This window comes from Sminthopsis crassicaudata, chromosome 1 (genome assembly GCF_048593235.1).
Source record: "Sminthopsis crassicaudata isolate SCR6 chromosome 1, ASM4859323v1, whole genome shotgun sequence".
Classification (NCBI taxonomy): Eukaryota; Metazoa; Chordata; class Mammalia; order Dasyuromorphia; family Dasyuridae; genus Sminthopsis; species Sminthopsis crassicaudata.
The window spans coordinates 470,704,304-470,716,378 of record NC_133617.1 but is presented as its reverse complement, the minus strand read 5'-3'; the positions used below and the strand labels follow the sequence as shown (position 1 = coordinate 470,716,378).

At 33.1% G+C, this 12,075-nt stretch overlaps 1 protein-coding gene across 1 annotated transcript in view; it reads right to left on the bottom strand.

Annotated features, from left to right (window-relative positions):
* Positions 1 to 6,983, bottom strand: part of LOC141550392 (phospholipid-transporting ATPase ABCA3-like) — a 234,350-nt gene extending 227,367 nt beyond the window's left edge. Inside the window, 3 exon segments of the mRNA XM_074280992.1 lie at positions 1,101 to 1,228; positions 6,675 to 6,953; positions 6,956 to 6,983. Coding sequence (XP_074137093.1) covers positions 1,101 to 1,228; positions 6,675 to 6,953; positions 6,956 to 6,983 — 435 coding nt within the window.
* Between the last annotated feature and the right edge of the window lie 5,092 nt (positions 6,984 to 12,075).

Sequence of the window (12,075 nt, the reverse complement as noted above, 5' to 3'; positions counted from 1 at the left end):
TTCATGAATTATATATAAAAGGTGATACTATAAGCAAATTAGGAGTACAAGGGATAATCTACCTCTCAGATTTGTATTTTTCTTTTTTTTTTTTTTTTTTCTTGTTGTTGGTTTTTTTTCTCATGGCTTTTTGCCTTTTGGTTTAATTTTTTCATGCAATATTAAAAATGTGAAAATATGTTTAAAAGAATTGCATAAGTATTTCTACTGGGCTTATAGCCAAAAGAGATCTTAAAGGATTTAAGATGTCTTTTGGATGATCATCCTATGATTTCTGTTATGTTTGTTACTGATAAGGGAAAGGGACCCACATGTGCAAAAACATTTGTGGCAACTCATTCTGTAGCGGCAAGAAACTGGAAACAGAGTGATTTCAGAGAGGCCTGGAGAGACTTGCATGAACTGATACTAAGTGAAATGAGTAGAACCAAGTGATCATTATGCATGGCAACAATTCTGAGGGACATAGCTCTCTTCAACATTGAGAAGATTCAAACCAATTCCAATTGTTCAGTGATGAAGAGAGCCATCTACATTCAAAGAGAGAACTGTGGGAGCTGAGTGTAGACCACAACATAGCATTCTCACTCTTTCTGTTGTTGTATGCTTGCATTTTGTTTTCTTTCCCAGTTTTTTTTTTCTTCTTGAACCAATTTTTCTCATACAGCAAGATAACTGTTTAAATATATATACATATATTGAATTTAACATATATTTTTATATGTTAACACATATTTAACATGTGTTGGACTACCTGCCATCTAGAGAAGGAGCTGGGGGGAAGGAGAGGATAATTTGGAACAGAAGGCTTTGCAAGGGTCAATGTTGAAAAATTACTTATGCATATGTTTGGTAAATAAAAAGCTTTAATTAAAAAAACATTTCTTTTAAAAAAAGAGAATTTCACATATTTAACCTATATCAGATAGCTTGCTGTCTTGGGGAAGGGGCAGTAAGAAGGGAGAGAAAAAAATCTGGAACACAAAGTCTTACAAAAATAAATACTGAAAACTATCTTTACATGTACTTGGGGGAAAAAAAAAACTATTAAAAAAATAGCAAGTATTATTAAAAAAACAAAACAAAAACAACTTTCTTACCTGAAGAGGTAGAGTATCTTTGCCATCAGTGAAGTCATGATTAAAAACTATGGCAGCCAGTACAACAGTAGAGTTACTACTGAACTTCATGTATTCTTCAAAAATGTTCTCTGAAGTAAAGCTACTAACTGTGGAAAGAGAAAATCTTTAAATTGAGTTTGATGCAAATTTTTTTAATACTGCTTCTTTGATTTCATAATGTAGGAAGTTCAAGATGAGGAATATCCTTTAGTAATGTAGACTGATATCTTCTCTGCTATAACCAACAGTCTTGGAGAATTACCTGTGATCACAGAGCCAGTAAGTAGTAAAGGCAGAAAATAAGCCTAGGTCTTCTTGATTTACTATGCCGTCTATGTAAATGAAATAATATCTGATAATTACTCTCATCTTACATACGTGACCATCAGACTACTTCATAACTCAATTCAACAAATCTCTATTAAGCAACTACTATTACAAGAACAAATGCTTTTCAGGATTACTCAAGCATAACAAACTTCAGTTTAGTCATAGTTTCATTTCTCAAGAATCTACTTGCTTATCTACTCAGTCCTTTCCTTCAAGGACTTCTAAGGTATTACCCATTATTTTGTGAGTGGCAAAGCTTTAGGACAAACAATACAATGTACACATCAAAGTTTGAGAGTGTAGAGAAAGATTGTCTGGGTAATCAACTTCTTTAAAAAGAATAGATAGTATTTAAGGTGCAGTTGGTAACTGTTACCAATATAGAGATAAGGCAATAATAAATAAGGATATGGGAATGTAGAAGAGGGGAGAATTCCAGAAGACTTTAAGGTTGTGTTTATAAGTGACTAGAATGATGGTGATCACCTTGAGAGAAAAGGGAGTCCAGAGAAGGAGTAAGCTTGGAAAAAAATAGAATGTGTTCTTGCAGATATCTGAAGTTTGAGCTAACCATAACAAACATTATGATAAAGATATCTAGCAGGCAGTTGGTAATGAGGGTCTAGAGTTTAGATTCAACTAAAGTTGAATGTATAAATTTAACTCATGAAAGGTGATGAAATCATTAAGATGTACACTATAAAGGATGGGAAGAGAGGAAGAGGACAAAAGCCTTGTGAATGCCAATACTAAATCTGGAAGAAAAGGATTATGATTCAGCAAAGGAAATTAAGAAGTAAATTCCAGGGAGTAAAGTGCCATAGACGTCAAGAAAACAAGAGTGTTCAGAAGGTGATGATCAACATTTTTAAAAGCTGCAAAATATCCAAGAAGAATGAAACCTGAGGAAAGGCCACTGGGTTTTGATGTTAAGCACACTGGTCACCTTTGAGTGAGCAGGTTTAGTCAACTAGAGGGGTCAGAAGGGATTGAGAAATGAAGATGAAATAAGAAAATGAAGACAACAAAGACAGCCCTTTCCAGAGCTACAGGATGTCAGCTTTAGGGTTTGACAGGATCTGGTGAACATTTTCTAAATATTGAGAAGACCTTGGCATGCTGGTATACAATTAAAAATAAAGCCGGCAAATAAGGAAAAATAAAAAATATAAGGAGAGGTGATGATGCAAAGCAATCTCCTGAAAGTGAAGGAGGTGACAGGATTTAGGTGAAAAATAGAGAGAGAAGAATCTGTGAATACAGCAGAAAATTCCAGCTCTCCATATTTCCTGCACGAGGAAGACAAAGCTGCATCTCAGAACAAAAATAAAGCAATATAAAACTGACAGGAGTTGGAGCAAGAGAGTGGTTCTCCTGGGAAAATGAAAAGAAAGATGCCAGACCAAAGGTTTTTGCTCCTGTGAAGTGTAAACTCTTCCAGGCGGGTTCCAATGAGACAATGAGAGAGTCCTGGGCTTATCTGGATTGGGAGGAAGCTTTGGTCCCAAACACAGTAACTTTCCCTTCCCAGACAGTGTGGGGAGTTGGGTATCTAGGTGAGGGAACATGGAAGGAATCTCTGTTTGATAAGGGACGCCAGACCAAGGTGAGACCCTGGGAGAGAAGGAACTAGCACATGCTAAAGGAGTGCAGAAGTAGTGGGGCAGGGATGCCATGGTTGTGGGCACTCACAAAAGTGTGGAGTTCTTGATTTGGGGTTCCAAGCCAGAGGGGAGAACTGAGAGAGAATCCATGCCAGGATAAAGGTGATTACATTAACAATCTCTTATTTAAAAAAAAAAGACAGGCAAAGGAAAAAGAATCCAATCATACAAAGTTACTCTGGAAAGGGAAGATGGGGCTTCCTCTTCAGGGAAGATACTGAAAAATACTGAAAAAGCCTCTTCTAGCCCAAAGAATAACATTAAATAGTTTCCTGTCCCAAAATGTATGAAAGAACTAAAAAAAAAGACTTTAAAAATTAAATGAGAGATTGAAGAAAAACCAACAAAAAAAGAACAATCTAAGAAAAACAATTCGAAAAGTAGATCCAGAATCTTAAGGGAAAAAATGAATCTGAAAATTAGAATGGGTAAAGAGAAGCCAGTGAAGTTATTAAAGACTAAAAAATAATAAAATAAAATATAAAGAATGAAAAAAATAGACAAAAATGTGAGACATAAGAAAAATAGATCTGGAAAACACATGAAGAAGAAAAAACATAAGAATAACTGGACTACTTGAAAGCTATGACCAAAAAAAAGAAACTTGACATAATATAACAAATAATCAAAGAAAAATGACTTGAAGTGTTAGAACAAGAATAAAGTAGAAACAGAAAAAAAATCTACTGATCACCACCTGAAAAAAGATACAACAAGGAAAACCTATGTTAACATCACTGCTAAATTTCAAAATTCTCAGATCAAAAAAAATTTTTTTATAAGCTACAACAAAAAAAAAATTCAAATATGCTGGAGCTACTATTACAATCACACAAGACCTATCAGTGACTACAGTAAAAGACTACAAGTCTTGGAATATTACATATCTCAAACAAAAAGAACTACTATTAGAACTAAAAATATTATATCCAACCAAAGTAACCATTATCCAGAATGAAAAAAGGATATTCAACAAATTGCCAGACTTTCTGGATTTTTTTGCAAAAAAACCCAAAAAAACTGAAATAGAAAATTTGACATATAAGAGCCAAGACCAATATGAAGTAAACATCAAAGACTAATTCCAGGACACTCAATAAGAACAAACAGTTCATGTTCTATATTTGGAAATATAAATTATATTTCTAAGACTGTTATTAGAAATTGGGCAGTTCAAAAGGTAGAGCTGAGTATGATGTGATTCTAAAAAGCAAAACTTTGTAGGAAAAGGTGAGAATAGTAATTATGTTACATGAATGAGGTGCAAGAGCAAGAACTGATTCAGAGGAATTAGAGGGGGAAGGAAGACTGCTAGTTCTAAAATGCTACTCACGTTGGGAATGGGTTAAAGAGGGAATAATACATATATATTTAGATAACAAAACCCTCCAAAATTTATTTTTAAATTTTATTTTAAATTTGGGATGATGCCAAAATTGAAACTATTCCAAATAAATTTTAAAAATTAAAAAAGGGGGAAAATATCAATTGTTCATGGGTAATATAATTAAAATGACAATTCTACTTAAATTAATCTACTTATTCAGTGCCATACCAAATTACCAAAAAATTACTTTATAGAGCTAAAAAAAAATAAAATTAATCTGGAAGATAAAAGGTTAATAATATCAAGTGAATTAAGGGAGAAAAATGCAAAGGATGGTGGCCTAGCCATACCAGACCTAACACTATACTATAAAGCAGCAGTCATCAAAACAATTTGGTACTGGATAAGAAATAGAGAAGTCAATTGGTAGAATATGTTAAATACACCCAATACAATAGTCAATGACTATAGTAATATAGGGTTTGATAATTCCAAAGACTCTGGCTTCTTGGATAAATATCCACTATTTGACAAAAATTGCTGGGTAAATTGGAAAATAGTATGGCAGAATCTAGGCACTGATCAACATCCCTATACCAAGATAAGGTACATGATTTAAACATAAAAGATTATAGTTAAGCAAATTAGTAGAACAAGGGATAGTATACTTGTCAAATCTGTGGAAAAGGTGGAATTTATGGCCAAAGAATAACTAGAGAACATTATGAAATGCAAAATAGATGATAATGTAATAAATTAAATTTAAAAGGTTTTGCACAAACAAGGCCAATGCAGTCAAGATTGGAACAGAAGCCATTCTTTTATTTTATAGCCAGTGTTTCTGATAAAGACTTTATTACTTTATTTCTAAAATAGAGAACTGACTAATTTTAAGGATACAAGTCATTCTTCAATTGATAAATGGTCAAAACATACGACAATTTTCAAAGAAATTAAAGCTATCCATAATCATATAAAAAAAATGCCCTAAATCACTATTGAATAGAGAAATGCAAAGTAAAACAACTCTGACATATCACTTCAAACTTCTCAGACTGGCCAAGATGACAAGAAAAGATAATGATAAATGTTGGAGGGATGTGGGAAAACTGGAACACTAATACATTGTTGGTAGAGTAGTGACATGATCCAACCATTTTAGACAGCAACTTAGAATTATACCCAAAGGCTATAAAATGTGCATACCCATTGATCCAGCAGTCTTACTATTGCATTTATACCCCAAAGAGATAATAATAAAAGGAAAAGGATTCTCTTTCTAGTGACAAAGAACCAGAAATTGAGTGGCTGCCCCTCAAGTGGAGAATGGCTGAATAAGTTATGGTATATGAATGTCACGGAATTTTATAATTCTAGAAGAAACGACCAGCAGGATGATTTCAAAGAGACTTACATGAACTGATGCTAAGTAAAGTGAGCAGAAACAGGAAAACATTGTACACAGCAACAACAAGATTATGTAATAATTGTGATAGACTTGGCTCTTTTCAACAATGCTGTGATTTAAGGCAATTCCAATAGATTTTGGATGGAAAATTAAAAAAAAAAAAGATCATCAAAGATCAACTACCATAGCCGAGTAATTTGTATAAGTTACCTAATGGCTAATAGATGGCAGAGCTAGGATTAGAACTCACTCCCCCTGTAACACACACACAGAGATTCTGTATTGGACCCCAGTTTGATCTATGATATTAATACTAGGTAGATTCCTACCTCAATAAAGCTGTTCACTCTATTTGTCTGAGAAGATACCAGAATAAATCAAACAATTTTATCAACAGAAAGTAATTTCCCTTGTTCCCTTTCCTTCTGGTCAGCACCCTGTCCTATCCCACGACATAGCATGAACATAACCCATAATGGATTCCCTACTAACCAAATTTCTGTTCTTGTCTTTAGGTCTGCTATTCCATATTACCCTCATTATCACAGACAGAATCACAAGGGACCATAGGATGGGATATTAAAAGTAATCAACTCCAACCCAGTGATTTTCTGATATATGGTTGAGGCTAGATTATACTGAGAAATTTAATCTGCATTTTATTTGTATTCTTTATCCTGTTTATAATTTCATATTCAGGAAACTTAGAATCTCAACTTAAGAGAATCAAGAGTTTTGGGCAGAGGTAGAAACATAAGAATGTCTTGGAGGAAAAAAATGAATTAAAGGAAACAACTTTCCCCCCTCCCCCCTTGATTCCTAACCTTTCATATCAATGCCTAAAGCTTCGTATGCATCTTCAACAATAGTCTTCACAGTCTTACTGCTTGAAGGCACATATATGAGCTCCCATTTATTGTGCTCAAAGAAATTGTCAAAAAAATGTGGAAGTTTATCGATGGGAATAAAAGTGTAATTATGAGATTTAGCAGTATTTTTTGAGATAATATAGCGAAAAAGCAAAAGAAACAAAGCAAACAGCAACATCATGAAGAATTCTGTAATTACAACATACCGTTGCCACTTCTGAAAGAAAAAAAAATAAGTGTTAGTTCATGGAAGAACATATACATGAATTATCTGATCAATTCTTTTCATTCAACTTTATTCCACTTCTTTCCTTGCCTAAAAAGTGGCAAGATTTTTACTTGTAAAGATACTTTTTTTTCTTACTCTACATATTCTATTCCAGATAGGTGTTACTATGTTCTTCACTCCTTCTACCTAAGGTAATCAACTAGCCAAATTTGAGAAATGACACCTCAACTACAAAAAAGAATATAAAAGCTCTATGACTAAAGCGCAGTTCTCTTAGGTACTCATTTAATAATTCACCAAATATTATTAAGATCCTATTAAGGGCATTTTGTTTCTACCCTCATATCTCTCATATATGATCCTTTCTTTCTACTCACACAGCTACAATACTAGTATAGGCCCTCATCATTATCCTAGTAGAATATAAATAATAAAAAATAATAATTTTATAATTTTATTTTTATTCTAAAATTAATAAACACCAAATAAAATAAACATTTCTACACATATTGCATAATTGGAGAGGAGGCTATGAATCTCCATTATGTATTTTGCTTTTCTTTTAAATAATGTAATAAATACAAATATGAATTTTCAAAGTTTAACTATGCACTATCATGCTGATCTTCCAACACTGATCATTTTTATATTTGTCATCTTTGCCAAAATTTAAGGTTTAAGATGAAACCTCAGAGAAATTAGCATTTCTCATAACATTAGTGATTTAAAGCATTCTTCTATTTTGCTGTTAATAGTTAACAATTTTCTAAGAACTGCTTATTCATATTCATTGAATACTTATTTTCTGGGGAATATTTTTGATAATATATGCATAAATGTTAGTTGACTACATAGCTAGGGCAACAAATTCTTAGCTGAGAAATTTTACACATTTCCCCCCCACTAAACCACTTCACTTCTTAACATTAATACAATTAGCTTTGTTTAAAATAATCTTTTTTTCAATTTCATTCAATCATAAATTTTATGTTTTATGTTAACTTTTGTAAATACCAGCATGATGGATACATTAACTTATTCTTTTCCATTTTGGGGTTATAATCTTGAATATCAAAATCATGTTTCCATTTCTTTTTCTTTTTTTCTTTCTTTTTACTGAGGCAATTAGAGTTAAGTGACCTGCCTGGAGGCACACAGCTAGTAAGTATTTTTAAATTCAATTTTATTTTCAATTCTAAATTCTCTCCCTCCCTCACTCCATTTATAATTTAATATAATATAAATGGAATTTGTCAATTCCATTTATGTAAAGGTCAAAAGAGGAGTCAGGCATAGTGTAACAGGAAGTAAATAAGCATAAAATTTAAGAATCCCAGAAGTGGGTCTGCTGTATACCAGTAGGGACTGCTGGGAACTCTGGTCACATTGAGATCCACATCATTAATGGGAGGCATCTCCTTCTATAATTGGCTCTGACCTCATAGATCCTATTTAAGCTGTGGGGAGGAGAAAATTGCTCTTTTTAACCTGGTGTTCACTGGGAGTCAGCAGGAGGTCAAATAGGCAGGATGTGAACACATGAAAAAAAGATATTGAGCTTGCACATGGCTATTCTCAAGCTCTCTATCTGTGTTTAAACCATCATTCTTATGAAATGATGGCCAGGGTTCTCTGAAGACTTCAGACAGAGGTAAGCTTGGTAAAAGTGGTTTAAGCACTGCAAAAGACAGTGACTGGAGATTTCTCTGAGGGCCTGGGAATTAAGAGAGACTGGCAACAGTAAAAGCAGAGTGGGTATTCACAAAAGTAGTGAATGCCTTGAGTTGGCATTCACACATTTATAAAGCAAAAAACAAAAGATCATCACAAATTTGTGTAGTCAAGCAAAACAATTCTTATATGAGCCATGCCTAAAAAAAGGTAAAAATTTGCTCCAAGGCTATTATTTCTCTTTGGAAGTAGCTAAAACATTTTGTCCTAAGATATCTGGAAATCCTATTGGTCACTATGACCATTAGGATTCCTATGTCTTTCAGAGTTGTTTGTCTTACAACATTGCTGTTTTCATATAAACTGTTCTCTGGTTCTGTTCATTTCACTTGCTCTAAAATTTTCATTTCTAAATTTATTTTTCCAATTACATATAATGATAGTTTTCAACATTCGTTTTTGTAAAATTTTGAGTTCCAATTTTTTTCTCCTAATATAGGTTATACATGTTCAGTCATTTAAGCATATTTCTATATTATTCATGTTATGAAAGAAAAATCAGAAAAAACCCATCATTTCAACAGCACAAGAACATTCCATCATATTCATATTGAGAATTCCCAAATTAATAGACATGACTTCAGAATCCAATTCTATGCCACCACAAATAGAGCTTCTATACTTTTGTACACATATATTTTTAATATGTGAATACTATTCTTCTTCCTTTGATTTCTTTCAAATATAGACCTAGTAGCAGTAATACTGGGCCAAAGGATATGCATAGTTTAATAGATTTCAGTTTACAGTTCCATACTGATTTCCAAAATGGCTAAACAAGTTTACAAGTCCATTACCAGATACTTGAACCTCTCTCTTTTCCCACAGCTCTTCCATTAACTGTCATTTGCTTTTTTGGTCAATTTTGCCAATTTGATAGGTGCTAGGTGATAGATCAATGTTGTTTTAATTTTTATTATTCCATGATTTACATTATGTTTCCATATGACTATTGAGAGTTTGGATTTTTTCCTCTGAAAATGGCCACTTTACATTCTTTAACTATTTATTAATTAAGGAATGACTTAATTCTTGTAAATATTTTAGAAATGAAATCTTTATCAGAAAAAAATTTGCTGCAAAGATTTCTTCCTATTTGACACAGTAGATTTCCTGTTTTATTTTTTTTCCTTTAAGAGTTCATTTTTAGATTGTTTAATTTATTTTCTAAGATAGGATGATTTGTGTATTGTTTCCTGTTCTACTGATAATCAGGGCAACTTATATCTTTAAAAAATATTCATCTAGTGGCCTAGAAAAAATAACAACAAAATTCATATGGAAGAACAAAAGGTCAAGATTTCATGGGAACTAATTAAAAAAAAAAAATCAAATGAAGATGGCCTAGCTGTAGCTGATCTAAAAGTATGTTATAAAGCAGAGATCACCAAAACCATTTGGTATTGGCTAAGAAACAGACTAGGTGATCAGTGGAATAGGTTAAGTTCACAGGGTAAAATAATGAACAATTATAGCAACCTAGTGTTTGACAAACCCAAAGATCCCAACTTTTGGGAAAAGAATTCACTGTTTGATAAAAACTGCTGGGAAAACTGGAAATTAGTATGGCAGAAAATAGACATGGACCCACACTTAACAACATACACCAAAGTAAGATCAAAATAGGTTCATGATTTAGGCATAACAAATGAGATTATAAGTAAATTAGAAGAGCATAGGATAGTTTATCTCTCAGACTTGTGGAGGAGGAAGGAATTTGTGACCAAAGAAGAACTAGAGATCATTATTGATCACAAAATAGAAAATTTTGATTATATCAAGTTAAAAAGATTTTATATAAACAAAACTAATGAAGACAAGATTAGAAGGGAAGTAATAAACTGGGAAAACATTTTTTTACAGTCAAAGGTTCTGATAAAGGCCTCATTTCCAAAATATATGGAGAATTGACCCAATTTATAAGAAATCAAACCATTCTCCAATTGATAAATGAACAGACAATTTTCAGATGAAGAAATTGAAACTATTTCTAGCCATATGAAAGGGTGTTTCAAATCACTATTGATCAGAAAAATGCAAATTAAGACAACTCTGAGATACCACTACACACCTATCAAATTGGCTGATGACAGGAAAAGATAATGACGAATGTTGGAGGTGATGTGGGAAAACTGCATTGTTGGTGGAATTGTGAACAAATCCAGCCATTCTGGAGAGCAACTGTGCATACCCTCTGACCCAGCAGTGTAACTACTAAGCTTATATCCGAAAGATATAAAGGAAGAAAGAGTCCCACATTGCAAAAATGTTTGTGGCGGCTCTCTTTGTAGTGGCTAGAAACTGAAAATTGAATGGATGCCCATTAATTGGAGAATGGCTGAGTAAATTGTGGCATATGAATGTTATGGAATATTATTGTTCTGTAAGAAATGACCAGAAGGATGAATACAGAGAGGCTTGGAGAGACTTACATGAACTGATGCTAGGTGAAGAGCCAGGAAATCATTATACACTTCAAAAACAATATCATATGAGGATCAATTCTGATGGAAGTGGCTATCTTTAGCAATAAGAGGATCCAATTAAGTTCCAATTGATCAGTGATGAACAGAACCAGCTATACCCAGGGAAAGAACACTGGGAAATGAATGTGGACTGCCTGCATTTTTATTTTTCTTATCAAGTTATTTTTACCTTCTGAATCTGATTTTTCATGTGCAACAAGATTACTGTATAAATATGTACACATATATTGTATTTAAGATATACTTTAACATGGTTAGTATGTATGAGACTGCTTGCTCTAGGGGAGGAAGTGGAGGGAAGGATGGAAAAAGTTGCTTTGGCAAAATAGTTTATTGTTTGTGGATTCATATTTCTCATTGCTGATACTGGTTTTCTTCTTTTTAAAAACTTTTTAAGTCTAAATTTTTAAAATTTAAAATTTAAAAAAATGAGGTTGCAAATAATTTACTTTTTTTCTTAAAAACTAATTGAGGGGCAGCTAGGTGGATATAGAGAACCAAGTCAAATTTACAAAAAACAATGATTCCTCAATGAATGGGCAAATGATATAAACTGGCAATTTTCAGACAAATTAATCAAAGAAATCTATAATCATATAAAAAAGTTGTAAATCACTATTTATTGTGGCCAGCTTTTAAGAGCTCATGGCATCTGAACCCTTTGATCTCAGAGGCGAGATGAATGGGGCAGAGGATTAATAGGGTATGAAAAAACGGTTCCAATTTATTATGCCCTACAGCCTTGTTGATATACCTTTTTGCAAGAGTGATCAGCACGTGGACAGTAGGCAATCCCCAATCACTACTCAGAGAAGCAGTTCATGGGCATGGCATATGCATGGTATCTGCCAATGGGAGGAGAGCCAATCCAGAAATTCAGCAGTCGAAAGGCCCTGTTCAGGCACTGCTC